This window comes from Macaca mulatta, chromosome 4 (assembly GCF_049350105.2).
Source record: "Macaca mulatta isolate MMU2019108-1 chromosome 4, T2T-MMU8v2.0, whole genome shotgun sequence".
NCBI lineage: Eukaryota > Metazoa > Chordata > Mammalia > Primates > Cercopithecidae > Macaca > Macaca mulatta.
In genome coordinates, this window is record NC_133409.1 from 109,874,757 (window position 1) to 109,900,789 (window position 26,033).

General features: G+C 35.5%; 1 protein-coding gene across 13 annotated transcripts in view; it reads right to left on the reverse strand.

Moving 5' to 3' along the window:
• Positions 1–26,033, reverse strand: part of MYO6 (myosin VI) — a 162,122-nt gene that overhangs the window by 50,599 nt on the left and 85,490 nt on the right. For all 13 annotated transcript variants that reach the window (XM_015136778.3, XM_015136777.3, XM_077998908.1 and 10 more), the window contains 7 exon segments: positions 23,190–23,245; positions 18,454–18,551; positions 17,760–17,924; positions 14,128–14,208; positions 10,560–10,740; positions 3,494–3,638; positions 1,543–1,700 (listed from right to left, as the gene is read on the reverse strand). In XM_015136778.3, coding sequence (XP_014992264.2) covers positions 1,543–1,700; positions 3,494–3,638; positions 10,560–10,740; positions 14,128–14,208; positions 17,760–17,924; positions 18,454–18,551; positions 23,190–23,245 — 884 coding nt within the window.

The following is a 26,033-nucleotide window of genomic DNA, read 5'->3' on the forward strand; positions in this document are numbered from 1 at the left end:
GTATATATATATATATTTGTTCTATACTTCTCAAATGTTCTCATTTCAAGACAAAACTTTATAGGCATTAAAAGTATTAAAAATACCCTGCTTCAGTTGACAAGGTGTTTCTCAAATGAGATAAATGCTGTATACTAAAAGATATAAAATGTAAGTCACTTGTAACTATTTATTTATTTATTTTTGAGACAGATTCCCTGTCACACAGGCTGGAGGGCAGTGGTACAATCTTGGCTCACTGCAACCTCCACCTCCCGGGTTCAAGTGATTCTCTTGCCTCAGCCTCCCGAGTAGCTGGAATTACAGACATGCGCCACCACACCCAGCTAATTTTTGTATTTTTAGTAGAGACAGGGTTTCACCATGTTACACAGGCTGGTCTTGAACTCCTGACCTCAAGTGATCTGCCGGCCTCAGCCTCCCAAAGTGCTGGGATTACAGGCATGAGCCACTGCACCTGGTCAACAATTCTTTAAAGCACAGATATTAAAGCAATCTGAATTAAGCACAAAAATGACTTAATATACAAGTGCTTTTGAAGATTTTTTTCTGCATAATCTATAAAATTACTTATCAAAAATGCTGTGGATACGAATTCATTTCTAAAATTAAGAGATTATATTACATGATGTCTAAGATACATTAGGCTTTACAATTTTATAATCCTTTGTGTATTATACTAAAACTGTTGTAAAAAAGGAAAAAATTAATAATAATAATTAATAATTCTCTACCTTTGAACCAAAGGTAGTTCAAAGGTAGAGAATTATAAAGTTTAAAATACATATTGCATCAAAAGCAACACTCCCTCCCTCCCCAAATGTAAACACTCATACATTTCTTCGGCAAAAACCACAAAGAAGACACTACTCCTTCACAGCCAGAAACAATGCCCACATCGATAAAGCCCAATACAAAACCCATTAGATTTACACTTCAAGATTTTTATATTTTTGTCATTCAGAGCAAAGCAGCATTTATATGCTGGTGACTCATTTCATTTCTGGTTGAACAGCTCTACAGCTATTTAATTACTTATCTTGATATCTTGTTCATTTGATGGAAAATATAGCTACTTGCTGACAGCAACAGCAATGAATTTCTAAACATACTAATGAGGTTGTCCTGTAAGTTAGGTCAACCTATCCCCAGCTCTACAAATTAGTCAATGGTTTTAGCAACTCTATTTATCTTTTTTGTTATTTAATTAGTGAAAGTATTATCTTTATTAGTAGCACACAAGGATTTACCTTTATTCAGCTGTATTCCTTTTAGAGTACAGAGATATCCTTAACTATAGCAGTTTCAATCAATGTTTTAATCTTAGCATTAGTATCATCAAAACTAATCCCCACGAGTCTTTCCTCTTCTCTTTAAAGTATCAGCTCCCTACCTAGGTCATATTACGAAATGTGAGTGTGGACATATAATTACACATACATCAAGTAAAATGAGTTACAAAGGAGAAAAGATTTAACAACAAATTCTAATGTGTGAAAAAATACGAAACGAATATATATTCACAAAAGAAACTCTACTTACCAAAACCAGCAATATCTAGGACTCCAATAAAATAAGATGATGTTTCAAAAGGAAAACACTGATTTACTCTGTTTACCACATGATCAAAAAGATGGCTATACACCGTCTTTGCCAGGGCATCACGAGCGTTGTTTGCTTGCTCCACTTTCAGAGGTACCCTATAAAAGAAAACTATACTAGTAAAAATTATTTATGAGTGTATACTGTGAAAATGATACCACAGTCAGAGTGCACCTAAACATACCCACAGGGAGAACAAAATAAATACCAAAGGTCGTGTGAGAATAGGACAAAATGGGGCTAAGTAGAAAACTGCTACAAGAGAACTAATGGAATTACCTAAAATTAGATCAAAAGTCTATTATCGGGTTAAAAAAAAAGTTAGGCTTAAAAAATCATTTTGACCTTAATTTACATCCTGAATTATTCATCCAAAATTATTCACAGGAATAATCTTCCTTTTGACTTTCCTTAAAAGCAAAGGAAATAGTGTTTAATTCAGGATAACTTTAAAGTTTGGTAACTTCTTTACACTGTTTAGGATAAAATGTTTACATCTTAAAATTTGAACTGTCCCATTCTACTATTTAATATAACTAACTATATGGTGTAACAGTATTAAATGTTGCAAGTACAGACACACAGCCATTGTCCTCAAGAAAACGATAGTCTGATGAAGAGACACTGCACAGAAGAGAATTTCCAAACACCATGCTAAATACTATCATAAAGATAAGCATGGGGTACCAAGAGAGCACCAAAAAAAAAAAAAGTCAAATTTGGAAGTAGAACTGTAAGTCATTCAGATCAACCTGACACTTGATACTTGAGCCTCTCTAAACAGTGATTTCTCACTTACGTTTTCTGCAATGGAACCCTTTCTTGAAGTGAGTTTCATGTGGACACGCTATATATAGAATACATAAAAAGAGCTGCTTTGGATTCTGGAATGGCATTGATTGAAAAGAAGAAACAACAACAAAAAACTGCTTTGGAACAAGGAGAAAATGGGAAAACGGAGGAAGCAACGCCTGAGAACCACCCACCCGCACATGTATGGGCTTTCCCTTGGGCCGCAGAGATATCTCTAAGGAACCAAGTAACTGTAGGCTGTAGGGTGCTGCTCTACAAACTTCTTCCAGAGTTTTTCTTTTCAAGAAGAACAATTTTGAATTTGCTTAGCAAAGAATCAGGCTAAGCATACCTTGCTAAAATTTTCAAAAGAGTAAGAGGTAGCCAATTTTCTGAGAGACTAAAAGCTTTTACAAAAAATTTTTCCTGTTTAAATTTGTTGCAAATTTTTCTGAAATATGTCACTAGAGCTCACTGCCTGTCTTATTTAGTAAGAGATAAAGGGTCTTTTTCCCTTCACAAATGAAGATCCTGCAGTGCCTCAGAATGACAAGGCTGAATGTCAATGTTATTCTACATTACCAAAACCAAAAATATATAAAATACAGGACACGGAGACAAAAGTATACAAACATCCAGGTACAATCTAGAAGTTCTTGCTTACTGATTTTAAAAATATTGGTTAAGCCCTTATTTTTTGTCATTTGTAATTTCTCCCAAATAAAGAATCCTAAACATAAGGAAAGTGTCATTTGCTAAGTATTTTGTTAAAGTGAAATCTGCTTAATACAAGTTTTAGTAAACATTATTAGTAAAATGATCTGTTGCCTAAAACTGTCACATATTGATTTATATCATCAGCTCGTATTTTCATAGTTGTAGAAAAGTAAATCTCTCTTACCTTATAAATTCCAAATATCAACAAGGAACAACTTTAAGAGCTATGTTAAACTCCATTTATTTATTTGATGAATCACTACACTGAGATGCACAGAATTTTGATCTATCAAGCTCAGGTTTTAAATGTAATGTAACTTATGTTTTTCCTTGACAAACCGCAAGGCAAAATTTTTGCTGCACAATTAGTTAAGGAACTTACTTTATAACTGTTCCTTTGGTGCCCCCTGCTGTTGTTAGCATGACTCTTGTGGTCAAACTTACTCGAAGATCATCTTGGTCCAAACCCAGTAATTCAGCACAACATTCCAAAGACTGAGCAGATTTATTCTTCAGATTACAACCACCTAATGGAAATATATTTTAATTGAAATTAATAAGTGTTATATATAAACCAGATTTTCAAGACCCATTTCTTACAATTATACTTCACTTACAAAAAACCATATAATGGGCAAGGCTTATCTGTAACTCTTAAATCCACCTCACTTTTTCACCATCCTTGTCAAACACTCATACTGCTAAGATCAACAGACGACCTTCCCTTGGGGAAGTCCATGGTATAATCCTTTAAGCACATCAATATTAAACTGCCACTGTTTCATTTTTTATGACCCTATAAGCAAACTATACTAATGATAGATTATAATCCTTTTTAATATATTAACTCTTTAGAGAAATATAGTATCTCATCATTAAAATTCATATGACTCCAATAAATTTCAAGGAGCAATTTTAGTGCAAACGCTGTAAGGCACGTGGATAGATCAATTTGGACGTATATATCTGTCTATGGATGTGTTTATGCATATGTAATAAGCATGTACTCATATTGCTTTGAAGTGGGTTGAAGGGAGTGAAGAGACAATTACTATTACCTGTACAGGTAGAGTATCCCTTATCTGAAATGCTTGGGACCAAAAATGTTTCAGATTTTAGATTTTTTCCAATTCTGGAATATCTGCATGATGAGCTCAATTCTAAACACAAAATTCATTTATGTTTCATATACACATTAATATACATGTATACCACTGTCCAGTTTCTCCAACAGCTTGACTTTCTGTGCTAGAGATCAATACATACAAACGCTTCCTCTTTTCCTTATTAATGTTACCCTTAGGGGTATCTGCAAGTCTTTTTGACATTTTCAGTATCTTTACACTGCAGAGCAGAAAATAGCAAAAAAAAAAAAAAAGGGGGGGGGGGGGCAATGCAGTTAGGTCTTGACCCATGTGGGCATTTTGAGAAATCTGCCATTGGCACATCCAGCCTGCACATGTGCCATTTTATTTTTTGTGTGCTTGTGCAGGGGCATGTGAGGAAAGGATATATTGCAGCAGAAGGCAGCCAGGCAGGTCATTTTTGCCTTAGTACATCATATCTATAGATTTCTATTTATAAGGGCTGTTTTAAAAAATACTATAAAGAAAGACAGTGCTTTAGTCTCAGGGCTGATCAGGCTCTACAACTACTAGCTATGTGACCTTGAATAAGTTACTTATTCTCTTTGTGCTCAGTTTCCTCATCCATAAAACTGGGATAATTACTTTACCTACCTTATATGGTTGTTATTTAGATTAATAAGGTTATGTACGTGAAGTGCTTGGAATAGTGTCTGGTACACAGAAAGTACTAGATAAAGATTAACTATTCTGTGTATTTATTTGCATTATAATAAAAGTAACATTTTCCAAATATTTTCAGATTAATATTAATAAATGATATATTCTAAGACTACCTAACTTAAAAACTACAAAGAATGTGTGAAAATCATGAGAATTTTATGACAAATTCATAAGTTACTTAACATACCAATCTCAGAATATGTATGAGAAAAAAATGTGAAAAATGAGACCTTATAAGAAGATGTTGTTGGGACAATTCATTGAGGAAAGAACAGCTTCTTTAATAAAGGTACTGGAACAATTGGATGTCCACATGCAAAAGAATGAAGCTGGACCCCTTCCTCACACCATACACAAAATTAACTCAAAATGGAATCAAAGACTTAAATATAAGAGTTAAAGCTATTCAACTGTTACAAAAAAACATAGGTATGAATCTTCATTTCTTTGCTATAATACCAAAATCACAAGCAATAAAAGAAAAAACAGATAAATTAGGCTTCACTGAAATAAAAATTTGAGTTTCAAAGAACACTACCAAATGAGTAAAGATAACAAACAGAATGGGAGAAAATATTTGCAAATTATATATCTGATAAAGGACTTGTACCTAGAATATATTTTTAAAACTCTTACAACTTGGTAATAAAAAGACAACCCAATTAATAAATGGGCAAAGAAACTCAACAGGCACTTCTCCAAAAAAGATATACAAATGGTCAGTAAGCACACAGAAAGATGCTCAGCATTTTGAGCCATCAGGAAAATGCAAATAAAAACCACAAAGAGATAACACTTCACACCCACTATGATTGCTATAAGCATACACATAGTACTGGTGAGGATATGGAGAAAATGAAACCCTCATACACTTTTGAGGGGAATAGCTCTGTAAAGTGGAAAAGCTACTTTGAAAAAGTCTGACAGTTCCTCAAAAGGTCAGAGTTTACCATGATGTGATTCAGCAATTCCACTCCAAGGTGTTTACTCAAGGGAAATGAAAACACATCCCAACACAAATTTGTCCACAAATGTTCTCGGCAGCATTTTTCATAATAGCCAAAAAACGGAAACAACCCGAATGTCTAGAAACTGACAAATGGATAAACAAAACGTAGTATATCCATACAATGAAATATTATTCAGCAATAAAAATAAAATGAAGTACTGCTAAATGCTATAACATGGATTAACCTTGAAAACACTATGCTAAGTGAAAGAAGCCAATCACAAAAGACCACATGTTATATAATTCCATTGATATGAAATGTCCAGAATAAATTTGTAGACAGGAAGTAGATTAGTGGCTGAGAGAAGTGGGCAGTGAGGAGTGACTGTTATTGGGTATGGGGTTTCTTTGTGGGGTGATGAAATGTTCTAAATCTATGGTGGTGGTTGCGCAACTCTGAAAATACTAAAAACCACTGAAATGTACACTTCAATTGAGTGAACTGTATGGTATATTAATTAGATCTCAATAAAGCTCCTACCAAAAAAGAAAAAGAAAAAAGAGAGATACTTTGAGAATATTTTGAATGTTTCATTCTATGAAAATGTGCTTATTACCCATGTGTAGGTTCTATACATATACATATTGCCTAAAATTATATAGCTCTCAAAAAACCAACCATCAAATAATTCATTTAAATATTTCTTCTTTTTTACTATATTGCAAAGTTTCTTACATAACTCCAAAAATTATGTAAGACTAAGAAAAAAAAAAACCAGGATTTTTAATAAGTCTTAAAAGGCAAAATACAATCATGCAAAGTTTTCATATCATTTGTTTCCAAAAAAGAACTTCTTCAAACATTTTAAAAGTTTGTTGTTATAATAACATTTTATTTGTTATGTGGAATTTTAAAAACACAGGCAGTCCCAATAAGTGTTTTCTGCATTTTCATCATGCAAAAACTTCTTTATGACAGTTAAAAGTCCTGTAAGTGCTTATTGGAGAATAATCTTTCCAGTGGAATAATTATAAAAATACCAAATTTTTTTGGAGACAGGATCTCACTATCCCAGGCTGGAGTGCAGTGGTGCAATCATGGCTCACTGCAGCCTCGACCTCCTGGGCTCAATCATTCCACCTCAGCCTTCCAAGTAGCTGGGAATACAGGCATGCACCACCATGCCACCTAATTTATTTTGTGCGTGCGTGTGTGTGCGTGTCTGTGTGTCTGTGTGTGTTTTGGGGTTTTTTTGTTTTTTTGTTTTTTGTTTTGTTTTGTTTTATGGGGTCTCACTATGTCACCCAGACTGGTCTTAAAATTTCTGAGCTCAAGTAATTCTTCTGCCTCAGCCTCCCAAAATGCTGGTATAACAGGCATGAACCACCATGCCCTGCCAAAACTAAGTCTTTTTCAAATTGCTAAGACATGCCAAATTAAGCTCCCTAGGGAAAAAAGAAATCACTTCTAATTAGAAAGAAACCATTTGGACCTATAGGAAGAGTCACAGGAAGGATGAAGACAAATATAAAATCTTAGCTTTTAAAATAATTAATTTAATCATGTATTAATCTTATTAATTCCCTGCCTCTTTTCAATCTTCCTTGATTTCTGTTCACTTTCCCTTCAACAGAAGGAAGTTAGAGAAGAAAAATAAGAGATAATGCAAAGAGCATTACCTTTTGGGCATTTCCTACTCTTCAACTAACTTGATCATGCAACACTTACAATACTCTATACAACTGCATCTTCTACCACAGGGTAATAATAAGAGGTGTGAAGATGCCATTTATCACTTCTAATAACATTTCTAAAGTGTGTATTAATTATTGTAAAGATTTTTTTGTGTGTTAGAATCTCCCACATGTGCTCCTTTGGTATAACAATGCTAGAGAGCAAATGAAATGTATGCTAACATTCATTATATTTTCAAAACAAATCTTCCAATCATTCAAAAAACAATTAAAAATTTTAATGCACATTAAGAACATACCTAATTTTACTTGAATTTTTTTTCATTTTCAATTGGGAGCAATCTGTATTTTAATTGTACTTACTCATTTAAAGCACTTATAATGATTACTATGTGCCAGACACAAGTATTCAAATCATTTTACAAATATTTAACTCAGGTATTCCTCTTTATAGCATGAGGTAGGGACTATTATCTTCAGTTTACAGTGAGGAAACTGAGACATGAAAAGGCTAAGTTCCCTGCCTAAGGTCACACAGATAGTGGTAAAGCATCTGGATCAGGAGCACATGCTCCCATCCACTATGTTATGTTGCATCTCACATTATTGATTTCACAGCATTACGGAACATTAAATCAGAAAATCATTAAGACATCTATTTTAGTCTGTTCATTCATAGATCACAAATTTCAGTGGCCTGGGAGAAAGAAGGGACAATTATCACAAGCCTCTGAGTTAGTCAGACATGAGCAGAACCAGCTCTCACATCTACAACTTCATCAATAATCACATGCATCACTTCAACACAGGTTCCACTTTTGTAAAACGGAGATGATATCCCCTACCTCATTATATTTATGATATACAGATTACAATTATGATGTTTATGATGACATACAGAGTAAGAAGGGACCTGCATATAACACTTTTTTTAATCTTCTTTTTTTTCCTGTCTTCTTGTGCTCTTTCCCTGTATGCACACTATTGCTAGTGAGAGGAGGCGCCAGCTGGGCTTCCAGGGTGGAGTCGGGGCTCAGAAAGCTGTGAAACTCACTCATTTCCTGCATCAGGACTTACTTTGGTCCTGGATGAATAATATTAAAGATATGTGCTTAAAATATTCCTAACACCAGGATTTGTACATGTGTTTTCTTCCCCAAGAAAGCTATAAACAGCAAAAATTTTGCCATAAGCTTCCCTATGTCCTCTCTCCTTCTCTCCCTTTCGCCTCCCCTGAAACTAAAAGAAATATTAAATGCCCATTTTTCTGTGACCAGCCGGCCTTATCTATGCTCCTAATTCCAATTCCTTGTAAACACACTTTGTAAAGTCCCATAAAATCCTGTCTCCTTTGCCATGCTGCGGCAAGGTCATAAAGTAAATAAAACCTAATTCTGGTTTTCCTCAAAATCTAAAACATATCACAAAATAATTTACTGCCTTTGTTTCTCGCTCTGGTAACATTTTCCCACTGCACGTATTTCCCGCCTTAAAGAGTTTAAAAGGCAACTGCATAATTTAACTCTGGCTACCCACTCGGGACCCCTTCCACGCTGTGAAAGCTTTGTACTGTCACTCTGCTCAATAAAGTCTACAGCTTTTTTTTTCTCTTGGTCCCTGTCTCCATCACTCACCGCGGGCAGCTGCCACACCAATTCTTTGGCGTGGCTAAGGCAAGAACCTTTAACGTTACACTAGCTACTGATTGTACTTTAAAAGTCCTTCTCATGGTTTATTCAATTTTGCAACTGAAGAAACCAAGGCTCAGAGAGCCTCTGGGATCTAACACCAAAGCCCATTATTGACTACTACATTAAATGGTGCTGTAGGTTTTCCTTAACTCATCCTTGGTATAAGATCCTACAATAATGTCTTAACATAGGGGTTGACAATCTTTTTCTCTAAAGGGCCAGACAGTAAATAGTTTAGGCTTTGCAGGACATACAGCCTCTGTTGCAACTACTCACCTCTGACACTAGCACAAAAGCTGGTATAGACCACACATAAATGAGTAGGTGTGGCATTGTTCCAATAAAATTTTACTTACAAAAAACAGGCAGTGGGCCAAATTTGGGCCATGGTTCATAGTTTGACATTCCCCGTATTCATAGATCAAATTTCCAATTATGTAAAGTCCTACTGTTTATGTACAGACTGAAACACTAGAGTTGAAAAGTTGCTTTTCTTTTCAATGTGCGTAATTAAAATTTTCATTTATCATTAATAAAGTACATGGGCTTTTATATATTAAATTGCCCTAATTAATTTATCCAATGATCCTGAACATTTTCAAAAATGCCTTAATAGCTGGCCAGGCATGGTGGCTCATGCTTGTAATCCCAGCACTTTGGGAGGCTGAGGTGGGCGGATCACGAGGTCAGGAGATTGAGACCATCCTGGCTAACACAGTGAAACTCCATCTCTACTAAAAATACAAAAAACTAGCCGGGCATGGTGGCAGGCACCTGTAGTTCCAGCTACTTGGGAGGCTGAGGCAGGAGAATGGTGTGAACCCGGGAGGCAGGGCTTGCAGTGAGCCCAGATAGCGCCACTGCACTCCAGCCTGGGTGACAGAGTGAGACTCTGCCTCAAAAAAAAAAAAAAAAAAAAAGCCTTAATAGATGATAGAGAATTAATCTCCTCACCTATTAGAAAAGTGCAATATAACTGGAAATTTTAAAAAGTGAATATAACTGGAAAATTTAACTAAAAATTACCCTAAATTTATCAGGATAAAATAATCAGTTGTTTATCCTTCAAAAATGAGAAGTTTATTCCTAAGCAGTATCACTGATTTGTTCACTGACTTGTTGATCAGAATTACAGATAATGAAACAGTCTTCATTTGGGAGATTCAACATGTAACCCAGTATATTTTAGATATTTCTTAAGCATTTTTTAAACAGCTGCACATAAACAGATTCAATTTTCATATTACAAATAAATAACAGAAATTCTATTTAATTTTTTTCCTCTTAAAAAAATAAAAAACAAACCTGAAGTGCTGCCAGCTTCCTCAAAATCAATATTTCCAAGGTGCAGGACACCAGCTACTACCCGGAAGAGATCAAGCTTTTCTTCATCATCCAAACCAATTTTTTTCATAGCTGTACACATTCTAATAAAATCACCATGGTCATCTAATAGAGGATCTTTCATAGAACCTGCCTTAAGGTACTACAAAACAAGAAGACACCAATTAACTGATTGTTACATTATTTAAGTACTCTAAAACTACTACACCAGGTCAATTAATGCACTATATAACATGCAAAAATAAATTCTGTCAATGGGAAAATCTTCACTATTCTAACATTCAAAAACTAAATGACCAGGAAAGGTATACACAGGATCTCTCTGTTCTATTTCTCTATTTGCTACGTGTGAATCTACACTTACCAGCAAAAATTGCAATTAAAATAATGGAATTAGATGTTTTTTCAATTAAATTACAATTTTCACTCTAAAGTCTTATAATCCAAGGATATTAGAAAAAGATAAAAAATTCAGTGGAAAAGGAGGGAATATCAATACTTGTATCAACATTACATATTTTTTAAAAATTAGGTAATGATAAATATATTCATTTAATTATTCCACAATGTATACATGTATCAAACATTACACTGTACTCCAACGTACAGTATAAATATATACTATTCTTGTCAATGAAAAAAAAGAAAAACTAAGTTAAAAAGTGCAATAAAAAATTTAAATGTGACAATTAGTATGACACTTCTTTAGATTAACTGCCACCAACTGCACCAATATTAAGTAGTAGTAAATAGTGAGCAGGCTGATACAATTTTCATACCTTAGAATTCCTTTTTAAAGTTTTTTATATGCATATATATATATATATGGTAAAGTATATTAGTAAGCACTATGCTTACTCTAATAATTTACACAATGACTTAAAACATTTCAGAAAAAATGAGAAGAAAATTTGTTTTCTCTCCTAAAAGAACTTGCATCTAATGTACTCATTTGTTAGACTCTATACCAACTCAGAAGACAAAAAGAAGAAGAAAGTCAGGTCTGCAGAAACTAGAAGGAGAAACATAAAAGTTACTGGACACGAAAAGATTGTACTAGAAATTTTCCAGAACTTGAGAATACATAATTTAACATTAAGTAACAGGATCACGATTAACTGGTCATTAAAGATGCCTCCCGGAGACGGATTTTTTTTCCTCCCAGTAAACAAATGATTCTCAGCTCAAGCTGAAATTGTCTTTCCACAAAATTATTTAAAATGTTCAATTATGAATGTTCAACATTTCTGGAAAATATCTAAGACAATAAAATTCAATTTATTCTTAAAAGAAGCAAAGGAAACAATCACATGCAGCCAAAACTGTTCAGCAGAAAACACACACCATGCAGAATTTTTAGTCTTGCAGTAGTAGAATTGCTTCATTTAAAAACTGTTTCTAATCAAAAGTTAATGAACATATTTGCTGTATGGCAGACTAAAAATACTGCATTTTTCTAAAAATTACACACAACCTAAAGACATTCAGATGGAACTGGGCAAAGGGTTTAATTAGTCAAAATGATCACCTCATCCTCCTGATAAAGAAGACATAAAAAGTAATTTAAACATATTAATCCATTATTTAACTATACACATAAACACACACTCACTCAATGCGAATAAGATTTCTGACAGAGTATACTGACTCTAGAATAAAAGGGTAATTTTCTTCTTTGGAGAGTACATGCTACTCTTTGGAGAGTAAACTTCAGTTTTCTTTTCTCTCTACTCCATTTTTTTCCATGGCAAATGATCAAATTTCTATCTTCCCCCGACCCTTCAGAACTGCTGCAATGTCCCACTAGGAAAGGTCTCCATTATCTTAGTGAAAAGAATATAACTACTATATTTTGATATCTCAGAAAAACATAGTCTTATCAAGACTAAGAAAGACACCATAATAAATATTAATGTTGCTTCTTAAAGTACCAACCATGGCTATAACAAAGTTTATAGTTTGTAATTCAGATTCTGTATCTATAATGATATATAAAATATCAAATTAAACAAAAATTAACTGTAGGGTTGTCTGCTTAGAATTTTAAATAAAGGAATATTTTATTTGCTTTCTATCCTTTTATATAAATATACTAAAAACATAAATCATCTCATCCATTTTAAGAGGAGTCAAAAATATCGGTCTTACAAATGTAGAAGCATTAAAAACTGACTATTATAAAAACTTGTTCGCTTACTCAATTTAAATTTTTAACAAAATTAATAAAAGTAACATTAACAAGTATCTATCATTAATCCTTAATATTTCATAATTTAAGTTCCTTGAGTACATGCAACTTAGTACCACTTACTAAACACTGCATATTAAAATTTAGAAGGGTTGTAAATTTCTAGATTAAGAAAATGTTTTATAAATAATTAATGGTATAATTATATCTAATTATTCTTAGAAATATAATTTACTGAAACCAATATATAAATTTTTCATATTACATAAATATGATGTTTTAAACAGAACTATAATAATATATAAGCTTTTTTTTTTTTTTGAGACAGAGTCTCATTCTGTTGCCCAGGCTGGAGTACAGTGGCACGATCTCCGCTTACTACAGCCTCCGTCTCCTGGGTTCAAGAGATTCTCCTGCCTCAGCCTCCCGAGTAGCTGGGATTACAGACACATGCCAAACACTTGGCTAATTCTTGTAATTTTTTAGTAGAGACAGGGTCTCATCATGTTGGCCAACCTGGTCTCGAACTCCTGAACTCAAATGATCCACCTGCCTCAGCCTCCCAAAGTGCTGGGATTACAGGCGCGAGCCACTCCACCTGACCAGGTTTTTTTTGTTTTTAATTCTGTTGCCCAGGCTGGAGTACAATGGCATGATCACGGCTCACTGCAGCTTCCACCTCCAGCGTTCAAGCCTCCACCTCCAGCCTCCACCTCCACCTTCAGCCTCCCAAATAGCTAGAACTACAGGCATACATGACCTCACCCAGCGAATTTTTTTTTATTTTTTGTAAAGATGGGGTTTCACTATGTTTCCCAGGCTGGTCTCAAACTCCTGGCTTCAAATGATCCTCCCGCCTTGGCCTCCCAAAGTGCTGGGATTATAGGTGTGAGCCACCACACCCAGCCTATAACATTTCTTCCCAAGAATGCTTAATCTATTTACTGTCTACATCAAGGCTCACTTCAGTCTTGAAATAGACAATAAATTATAAAAGACATATTCTTAAGCTCAAGTGGTAACATACGAGTAAGTTTCAAAAATGCTAGAAGAGACTGATTCTTACGCAATTTAATACCTTCATGCTTGAAAACAGAATGAGAGGAGAGCAGTGCAGTGATGCCCAACCAGAAAGAACAGAACCTGTTGCTTCACTAGATACCAACAAGAGGTATAAAGTATTACACTGTGAAAGAGACTTAGATGAATATTTAGTTTTTTAAAATATAAGCCTAAAAGTCAGAACTCCTACTTGGGCTCCAAAATAAAAATTATAACACATCTTTCAGTATGTTTTTTTTTTTTTACATTAAAGATTTTAAGAAAAATGGTCTACTATACCTCAGGACTTTTGCGGTTCTGTAAAATCTGTTTGTCCGTTTCTTTGTTAGCAAAGTATCTAGTGCAGCCTCGGTTTAAATACTATGAAAAAACAAATTAAATATAATTAACATATATGATCCACAGGGAAATAATACAGGAGAAAACACAACTTATAAAATAGTGCCAACCATGATGAATTTCTGAACACAACCTGAGTACTGTTTAATCTCACCATTAAAATCAATACTTCTATATTTTATAAACATTTTCTTCCTAATAATAAAACCAGGCATATTAAAAATCCTAATCTCTGAAAGGAGATTAAATAAAATGATTAAAATAAAGATCAATGACATAAAGGTTTTCTACTTTTAAAGGGCAACAATTTTATATCTTTTCAGTATCAAAAATCTAAATACAGTGCATAAAATCATGCAAATCAACTTCCTACTAAATATGTAGAACCTCAAGTAAGGACCCATACTGTAGTTTAATTTTTCAAGCAATATTTTAAATTCTGAAAAGTTAAGAAAGATAAATACTACCCTTGATTTTCTTAATTTTTTATTTTTAGAGTCAGTTTTTTAAAACATGCTTTTCACATTTATTGAAAACTAACAATGACTGTACATAAATTACAGTACTTGCTTTATGGATCAAATAATTTAAGGTTTTCTTATTTCAATGACTTTGCTTACCAAAGGCTTTCAAAAGCTAAATGCTTCCAAAATATAAAACAAGAGGAGTAGTTCAAAAAAAGAACATATATCTGTATCAACAAGAATCTACTGCTCACATTTATTGGTCTTGCAACTGAAGTCTTGCTTCATTTAAAAACTGTTTCTAATAAAAAGTGAATGGACATATTTGCTATATGGCAGACTAAAAATACTGCATTTTTTGGAAAATTACACACAGCCTAAAGACATTTAGATGGAATTGGGCAAATCTGATCAGGAAGGATGTACACAGAGAACAGGATGGACAAGTTTTTTAAACATCTCAGCTTGTAAACATCTCTTAAATCAGGTGACTATGATTTTATTGTACCATGGCATGAATTCCCAGATTAAATACACCACATCACACATACACCAAAAAAAAATTTATAATAAATTTGAATGATACGGGGATAAATTTAATATTTTAGACAATCAATGCATCTATTGTTCCTTCTCCATTATAATTAAATGCTAAAATACAGTAAAAACAAGACAACTATATACATTTTTTTTTCATTCTACCCTAGAATATTTGTGAATAAAAATAAAAGAGAAAGGAGGACAGACAATGTTGGTAAGCATTTTCAACGGACTGTTTCAAATAAGAGCTCTTTTACTTTGCAGAATAATAGCTTAAACACATAGAGCCAAAACAAATATGTTCTTTGCTACCAAGCATTTTGTCTCCTCACTCCAATTGTTTTGTCAAATACTTTGTTTCTGGACAGTGGGACCTAATATTACAACCTTGGATAGAAATGTGTCCTTTTAGTTTTTCTGTAACTAGAACACTACCCCTGCCATCTATTCTTATTCTATCCACCCTTTCTTCACATTCAAGGATCTATCCATGATTACAGCAAATGGCTCCATAAAACATGTGCAGAAATATTTGAAATGTCTAAATAATGCGAACATTTTTAAACCTTTTACTTTTTAAAGTATATGTGTGATTAATACAAGTGTTTTCAGACAGGTATACATCTACAATTCTTTACATACTAATTTTGATAGAGGAGTGACCAAAAACATTCAACAATTTTGGAAGTGTTCAACCTATTGCATGTCTCCCCTTTGTTTTTAAAACCTGATCTCTCAATTATAACCAGAGGGCTAAACTACAGAAAAACCTGATGAAATCACTAACACACTTTTAAGTCACTTTAAGGCAGAATTATTTGGGGGAAGTGGATATAGTAGTGTGTGTGTGCCGGCATACAAGAGGAATATTCAAGATGGCAGATGTATGCAACGCTGTTCCCCTACTTTCCCTCTTACCATCACAAGAACTCTCCTGTAAGAAAGGAAATCAGGCCTCCTGGTTCACACTGCAGAATCAGGAAACCCTCTGACCAGAAAAATTTCAATAGCTGCCCTTTCAGGATGCCTGCCATTGTACCAGGAAAGGCTGTATATTCTGAAACCCAAAAATACTATGTTCCCAAGCCTCCAAGCAGGAAGAAAAGCTAGATTAAGGCCAGAATAGTCACATCACTTTATTGTCAAATAAGTATTGACAAAACCGTATCATCATTATTACATTTTATGTAGTTCCTAGTAATTTATTCCTTTTTTAAAAACCATAGTAAAAAGAAATGCTTTCTTTACTTTCATGAAAATAATGTGGGCAACTAACTTCAAATTCCAATTAATTTGGAGAGTTCTAGAAAAGACTGGACATTTTAGAAGTATATAGATACATTTATAAAGCGTTTTAAGACAACAGACTTTTAAAATTTGCAAATACACATTAAAAGAAATTGAAGTAAAAGAAAAGCTGTCTGCACACACACACACACACACACACATACACACACACAGAGCAATAATTATGTGTGTTATGATTCTCAAATAGAGGGTTTCTGACCAAAAAAGACTATCGGAATCAGCTGGGGAACTCTATACAAATGACATTCCTTACTCACATTCCATTCCTTTGTATAAACAACATTCCCATACTCCATACAAGGACACTGTTTCCTAACCTGAGAATCTGAAAATTGTGTTAACCATCCCCAGTCACCGCTCCTAGAAACTCTACTCCCTTGGCTTGTAATGCTCAGGGATGGGGTGTGTGTGTGTGTGTGTGTGTGTGTGTATGCGTGTGCATGTGTGTGCACTCTTCCCACCACATTCTAAGTTGCTCAGGAGCAGGGACTGGGTATTATTTATCTTTTTAATCCTGGCCCAATGCCTGGCACCCAATGGGTAAGCAATAAATATTTGTTGTTGAAGTGAATTAAGAAATACAATCATCTGTCCTTTATTAATATTAATTCAGTGTTCAAACATTTTTACAGATAAGTCAAAGGTAACTTTAAAGCTAGTATTACAGAGCTATTATAAATTTCTAATTGAGTTTAAATTGATAATAGGGTTTAACATCTATCCTTTTATCTATTCCATTATGTGCCTCCTCATATAGTAATATATTATAAACTCAGCAGTACACCTTAATAGAGATCTTCTCAGTACAGTGGTCATTCTAACATGTTATACTTGATCCAATGTAAGTTACATACACACAACAAGTAGATTTCAAAATCCACTAAAATAAGTTTTAGGCTTGATGGCAATTCTGTTTTCAAAAATCGTACAAAATTTTTTTTTTCTTTGGGACAGGGTCTCACTCTGTTGCTGAGGCTGGCGTGCAGTGGCACAATCATGGCTCACTGCAGTCTCAACCTCCTGGGCTCAGGTGATCCTCCCACCTCAGCCTCCGAGTAGCTGGAACTACAGGTGATTGCCACCATGCCAAGCTAATTTTTTGTTTTTTTTTTTTTTGAGACAGGGTCTCGCTACATTGCCCAGGCTGCTCTCGAACTCCTGGGCTCAAGCGATCCATCTGCCTCAGCCTCCCAAAGTGTTGAGATTACAGGAATGAGCCACTGCACCCGGCTATATGAAATTTCTTTTCTTCTGACCTACCCGAAAATTATCTGGTGAGCTCAAATGAAGTTTTTCTCTAATATCTTCAGAAGCACCAGCACACAACCTATAAAAGATATGATAATTTCTTTCCTCTTTGCCTTGAACACAGATTCTAGATTTCTCTAGGAGATAATGTGAAACAAATCCTCCAACAACTGAGTTCTAAAAAACAAAACACAGAGAAAATATGTTTTTGCATTTAAAGTCTTAAAAGTATTATTTGCCAATGTTAAATTATTTACCTTTTCTAATACATATTTGTCTATCAAAGAAGTTATAATATTCATCAAATAAAGGGGAAAAAACAACTAAATGTAAGCATAGAGTATTTATAATGGTCATCCTTCATTTTAAACATCCTCATTTAAGTCTCTACCCAAATCCTGCTAAGTTTTGAGCCAATGAAGAATCACAATTGATCCTGCACTGTACTTCAACACAGGTGCTAGAATATCTTACATGACTAGCTATACAGTAATACTCAATGCTGAAGTCAAAATCAGTATCTGGGCTTTAAATTGTGAAAGGAGCTTTTAGATGGTTGTAGTGGACACGTATATTCCTGCAACCATCTAAAGTAACAATAAAACTTAAAGGGATTTACCATTAAGTGCAAGTACAGCACCAACTGACCCTTGCATTTTTACGAACACTCCCCAAAAATATCATTCCAAAGCTTACTCTCACTTACCTTTTCATTGAAATGTATTTCTACAAATTTCCCAAATCGACTGCTATTATTGTTGCGAACAGTCTTTGCATTTCCAAAGGCTTCTAGGAGTGGGTTAGCTATTAAGAAACAAAATAAAATCAATCAAAAAATTAGCATGATGGAACAAAACAAAATATGCATAGTATATCTCCATTTGTTAATGTATATGTCTAGAAAAAAATGTACTAAAAAATATTAACATGCATCAGGCGCAGTGGTTCACGCCTGTAATCCCAGCACTTTGGGAGGCCGAGGCAGGTGGATCACGAGGTCAGGAGTTCGAGACCAGCCTGGCCAAGAGGATGAAACCCCACCTCTACTAAAAAATACAAAAATTAGCCAGGAGTGGTGGCGCATGCCTGTAATCCCAGTTACTTGGAAGACTGAGGCAGGAAAATTGCTTGAACCTGGGAGGCGGAGGTTGTGGTGAGCCGAGGTCACACCATTATACTACAGCCTGGGCGACAAGAGCAAGACTCCATCTCAAAAAAAATAAATAAATAAATAACATGAAGGAATTCACATGTAATGCCAAATTCCACAAATATTTATTGACTACCCACTATGCTCAGGCACTATTCAAGTCCAGGAGATGTGAAAATTTCTCAAAAATATAAAAAGAAAATGTAAATGTTATAGGACTAAATTTTTAAGCTACTATGTTACAAAATGTATAATTCGACTTTAAAATTTTTTCCCTAAGAATTTTACTGTTTTATCAAGTATATTAGGCCCACAAGAGTAATTTGATAAAACAGTAAACCTCTTGTGAGAAAATACAGACAAGGGTTGTATTACTTGACTTACTTTTCTAAAACATCTAAAACATTTTACATATTAATAGTCTCCATATTTAACATTTTTACATGTATATCCAGTGAAATTTAACATATTAAGAGTTTACAGAATTACCTAAGAAAGATTCTCAGAATAAAAGGTTTTAAAATCCTAATGAACAAATATAACATTTTCACTGTTATTTTATAATCACCTATCCACATATCATGACTGGATAAGAGTTACTACAGTCTACTCTTATACTCACCTAAGTCTCAATCATACACATACCAAATTAGTGTTAATCTTACACACATATTCTCCTTCAACAAACTTAAAGTGCTTCATAATGTTTAGTGTTAAAACTTTTTTTATGAAGCATGTTCTTCCTATAATAAACATGAAGCCAGCCAGGCGCAGTGGCTCATGCCTATAATCCCAGCACTTTGGCAGGCCAAGGCAGGCAGATTTCGAGGTCAGGAGATCGACACCATCCTGGCTAACATGGTGAAAACCTCATCTCTACTAAAAATATAAAAAAGTAGCCGGGCGTGGTGGCGGGCGCCTGTAGTCCCAGATACTTAGGAGGCTGAGGCAGGAGAATGGCGTGAACCCGGGAGGCGGAGGTTGCAGTGAGCTGAGATCGTGCCACTGCACTCAAGCCTGGATGACAGAGCGAGACTCCATCTCAAAAAATAAATAAGTAAAATAAAAAATAAACATGAAGCCATATTTCTTATGAAGACTTTTCAGGTCAATTTTTCCTATTCTATCCACAGCAGAATGCTTAACTAGTCTCTAAACTCTTTTAAAGATCATTCCCCAGCCATTTCACGTGCCAAAATAAGAAAGAAAACATTAAAACTAAAAGAAATATTAGCATATATCTCTCATGTTTCAGATGCGACAAAAAAACTGAAGCCAACATGGCCAGCCGGGGCGCAGTGGCTCACACCTGTAATCCTAGCACTTTGGGAGGCCGAGGTGGGCGGATCATGAGGTCAGGAGTTTGAGACCAGCCTAACCAACATGGTGAAACCTCGTCGCTAATAAAAATACAAAAATTAGCCGGGTGTGGTGGCGGGCGCCTGTAGTCCTAGCTACTCAGGAGACTGAGGCAGGAGAATCACTTGAACCCGGGAGATGGAGGTTGAGGTGAGCCAAGATCATGCCACTGCACTCCAGCCTGGGTGAAAGAGTGAGACTCCATCTCAGAAAAAAAAAAAAAAAAAAAAAAAATGGTCAACTCACTCTTCAAAGGCCACATAACTGTCTGTTGACAAAAAGAGGACTCAATTACAGGTCTCCCCAACTCCCTTATTGGTAATCTACTAGTTTTTGCTGAAGAATTTAATACAAGTAAAATATCCCAAAATAGGATAAGAACCTCTCCAACAGAAAATCATATTAATGCTACTAATAATATACTCATTCCAAAACCAGCAACCAAACTTCTATTAAGGATGGCATCAAAAGACTCTATGCCCTTCTAGTTACATTTACTATTATCCATTAAGAGGCTACAGAGCTGGGCACACTGGTTTACGCCTGTAATCCCAGCACTTTGGGAGGCTGAGACAAGTGGATCACCTGAGGTCGGGAGTTCAAGACCAGCCTGGCTAACATGGTGAAACCCCAACTCTATTAAAAAATACAAAAATCAGCCAGGCATGGTGGCACACACCTATAATCCCAGCTACTCAGGAGGCTGAAGCAGGGGTATCACTTGAACTCGGGAGACAGAGGTTGCAGTGAGCCAAGATCACACCACTGCACTCTAGTCTGGGTGACAAAGTGACTCAGTCTCAAAAAAAAAAAAAAAAAAAAAAAAAAAAGCTATAGAAGCATTTGGAATAACACACTTTGCAACTTATCTCCACTATAACACACTACATACTGTACAGCACATTACTGTGGAAGAAACTGGGCTTATATCCAATTGTCAAGTGAGTGTGCTCCTCAAGTGAGCAAATCACAATACTAATTAGTCTTTTACTGAGGTAGCCCATAATTTGTTCTTTTTTATTAATTTGTTCAGTTTTTAAGAATGACTCCCTCGCTAAAGTAAGGCACTTTACTGTGAATAAAACATTACTTACGAGATAAGTACATATTTGGGTATGTCACAACACCACATAAAAACTATAAATGAAACTAGAAAATTCTTTATATTAAAAAAAACTTTATTGATGCTCAACTTTAAAAATGTTTATTAGAGTTGTATTTAGATTGATCGACATGCAGATTTTACATCATTGTGAAAAATGCACATATCATTTGCTATGATCTAGCAAAATGCATGAACATACAAGGCCCCATTAAGTTTTTGTTCAACTAACATTTTTCTTTAAAATGTCAAGAGCATGTGTGTTGCACTCGTAGAGTCCCAACTACTTATGAGGCTGAGGCAAGAGCACTGCTTGAGCCCAGGAGTTTGAGACCAGCCTCGGCAACATAGTGAGATGCTGTCTCTACTTTAAAAACAAAAAAGGCCAAGAGAGTGTAAAATATGCATTTACTATGGCATGTAGTTAAGATGTCTAGGTTTATACCCGAATTTCACAACTGATGAGCTATATGAGCTTCAGCATATTTAAATATTATCATCTTTAAAGTAGGGATAAAAGAGTTTCTAATTCATTCTGTGAAGATTTAAATTAGATAACAGATTTTTAAACAAATAGGATAATGCCTAATACATCCCATATATGTTATTATCACATCATCATTATTAAAAAATGCTTACTGAGTACATAGTGGGGGAAAGTAAGGCAGGGAGAAGGAGAAAGAGTGTTCAGAGAAGCCTGTTTAAGACAGTTCAAAGAACTACAAGGAGCCCAATGTGATTAAAGCATAAGGAGTTAGAAGAAACATGACTCTAGGTGAGATCAGAAGAGGCAGGAGCCAGACCACACAGAGCACTGTGGGTGATGTTACACATCTGGCACATGATGTTAACAGCAATATGAAGCCATCAGATGATTTAAAGCAAAAGAAATTGTTCTGGCCAGGTGCGGTGGCTCACCCCTATAATCCCAGCACTCTGGGAGGCTGAGGCAGGCGGATCACCTGAAGTCAAGGGTTCAAGACCAGTCTGGCCAACATGGTGAAACCCCGTCTCTACTAAAAATACGAAAATTAGCCAGGCGTGGTGGTGGGCGCCTATAAGCCCAGCTACTCGGGAGGCTGAGGCAGGAGAATCACCTGAACTCAGGAGGCAGAGGTTGTAGTGAGCCGGGATCAAGCCACTGCACTCCAGCCTGGGTGACAGGTGAGACTCTGCCTCAAAAAAAAAAAAAAAAAAAGGAAAAGAAATTATTCCAACTTCCATACAGAGACTGGATTAAGGAGAAGTAAGAATCTAATTGAAGAGACCAAGCAGGAGGGCATCATGATCTATGATGCAGGAGGGCATCATGCAGGAGATTCAACATAATGGTAGTCTAGGCCAGTAGTCTCCAAACTGAGCTACAAGAAGAAGATTTTCTAAGGAGGTATACAAGCATGGATAGCTTAAGGAAATCAATTTACACACTACTGCCTTTGTTAAAAAATGACTTCCCTAAAAAAGCACCTAATGCCAAATAACCCTTCTTCCTCTTCCCTTTACACAAAACAGCTCCACAAAACAAACAGGAAGCTAAAGACATTCCTGTATTTCTTTCATTCATTCAGCAGATATTTATGCTCTGTATCAGTTACCATTCTAGGGGTTTGCAATATGAAACAAAAATCCCTGCCTTCTTAGTGTTTTCATGAGGTGGGCATGGGGGCAGAAACAATTGATACTAGGTAAATAACAAGATGATATATGAGCAATGATTTGTAGGAGATAAGAGTGTCTTTTGCATCTCTGAGAGAAGAACATTCCAGACCACTGAAAGAAGTCTTGTAACTTAATTTCAGTACATGCATAACAACAGAAAAATTAGCAATACCTTCAACAATTCTGTCATCAATATCTTGACCTGTTCCATAGGATTCAGTCAGGTATCTGTTTAAAATATAGGATAAAAAATGTTGATGACAATAATATGGTATACAATTATTTATAATTTTATTATTTAGTACATACAAAACTGAAACCTAGATCATCACTATAACAAATGTGTACTTAAATGCAACTATTCTGCGACAGCTTTTTAAATGTATTTAAAATTATATGTGGGTCCAGGTGCAGTGGCTCATGCCTACAATCCCAGCATTTTGGGAGGTCAAGGCAGGTGGATCACCTGAGTTCAGGAGTTCGAGACCAGCCTGGCCAACATGGTGAAACCCCTTCTCTACTAAAATACAAAAATTAGCCAGTCATGGTGGCACATGCTTGTCATCCCAGCTACTCGAGAGGCTGGGGCAGGAGAATCGCTTGAACCTGGGAGGCAGAGGTTGTGGTGAGCCGAGACTGCACCACTGCACTCCAGCCTGGGTGACAGAGTGAGACTCCGTCTCAAAAAAAAAAAAAAAAAAAATTCTATTTGGTGGTACTATGCTCATTACCTCAATGATGAGATCATTCACAACCCAAACATCTATGTCACAAAATATATTCATAACAAACCTGCACATGTATGGCATGAATCTAAATGCTGAAATTATAAAAATGAAAAATAAATTCTATTTGTATTGCATTTAACATCTAACCTATTACATTTAACATCTAATCTAAAACATTATTTTTAAAATTGTTTTGGGAATGTTCTGATTTTATCCAACTATTTGATTTTAAATATATCATATTCATCAACTACAGGAGATTTCAAAGCCTTTTGTGAGAGCCTATTAATTCAATCTTCGGCTACGGAAAACAAGGCAATCTGCCTCCGAACAACTGGGAAGTTATCACTCTTCATATTGTTTCACTGAAATATGAAACACAGACAAATAACTATTTGCCTGGTACATTCCAAAACAAAAAGCAATCCTTAATTTAAAATATAAGTTCATATTATAAGTTTATAATTCCTTAACTTTTTGTTCATTTTCATATATTAACCATAGACTCATATAGACTATTACATACAGGAAAGAAAGAAAAAGAAATTGAAACACTTAGAATCCAAGAATACTGGGAAGCATTCATTTAACCAGAATTTTGTGTGTGTGTGTGTATAAAATAGCTGTTAAACTCTTCAGTTGATTTTATATAGATAACTCTGAACAGCTTACATATTTACATAATGAATAGCAAAAGTTCCTAGTACCACTATGCAGCAATCAACTAAGAACTGTAATTCTGTGGGAGTAACACTGGTGAGTATGCTGCTCCTAGCAGTAGTTCAACCACTAGATCTAACCTCATGGGTATGTAAATTAAAAGAACTATACTACAATGAGTGTTACGATTCCTTCCACTTTTAAAATGCTATAATTCTAAACAAAGTGTAAGGCCAGGCATGGTGGCTCATGCCTGTAGTCCCAGCACTTTAGGAGGTCAAAGTGGGAGGGTCACTTGAGTGCAGGAGTTGAAGACCAGCCTGGACAACATAGCCTAACCTTGTCTCTACAAAAAAACAATTAGCCAGGCATGGTGGCACATGCCTGTGGTCCCAGTTACTTGGGAGGCTGAGGTAGGAGGATCATTTGGCTTGGAGGAGGTCGAGGCTGCAGTGAGCTATGATCACACCACTGCCCTACAGCCTAGGTGACGGGGCAACACAGCAAGACCCTGTTTTCAAAAAACAAACCAAACCAAACAAACAAACAAACAAAAAAACACAATGCAGAGAGTTTAAGTTAACGGCAGCAAAGGGAACACGTTCAGAGGCAGGCTATAGGGAAATAGAAATAAGGAGGCCAATTATCATAAGCTTAAGGTAAAAAATGGTCTTTTTTTTTTTTTCCCCCCCCGAGATGGAGTCTCACTCTGTCTCCCAGGCTGGAGTGCAGTGGCCCGATCTCGGCTCACTACAACCTCCACCTCCCGGGTTCAAGCGATTCTCTTGCCTCAGCCTCCTGAGTAGCTGGGACTAGAGGCATCCACCACCACCCCTGGCTAATTTTTGTATTTTTAGTAGAGACAGGGTTTCACCATATTGGCCAGGCTGGTCTCGAACTCCTGACATTGCGATCCGCCCGCCTCGGCCTCCCAAAGTGCTGGGATTACAGGTGTGAGCCACCACGCCCAGCCAAAAAATGGTCTTAACCATGCTAACAACAGAAATATAGACAGAATGTAAATGTTAGATTCTTAAGGAACATTTCTAGATCACCCTTTGTCTAACCAGTACTGGTCTCCTCCAAGATCCTCATGTGAATAACATGTCAGAGCAGGCTTTCAGTCATCTATAGACTAGCTCCCATATAAGGTGTCTGTATCTTAAAAGGGGTAGAGCCCACCATTCCAAACTATGTCATGAAGTATGCAAAGGTATTAAAAGTCAACCAGTTCAAATTCTCAAAGAAATATTTACACAGCCATGTTCATAACAGCACTATTCACAATAGCCAAGAGGTGGAAGTCACCTAAATATCCATTGACAAATGCATGGATAAACAAATGTACCATATATCTACAATAAAATATTATTCGGCCTTCAAAAGGAAGGATGGGATACAAAATACTAAAAAATAAAAATAAAAGGAAAGAAATTCTGACATATACTACAACATGGATGAATGTTAAGTTGAGCTAAATAAAATAGGCCAGTCACAGAAAGACAAATACTGTGTAATTTCACTTACATGAGAGATAGCTATAGTAGTTAAATTCACAGAAAAACTGGAAAGTAGAATGGTGGTTACTAGGTGAGTGGATAAATGGAGTTGTTGAATCGGTCAAGTTT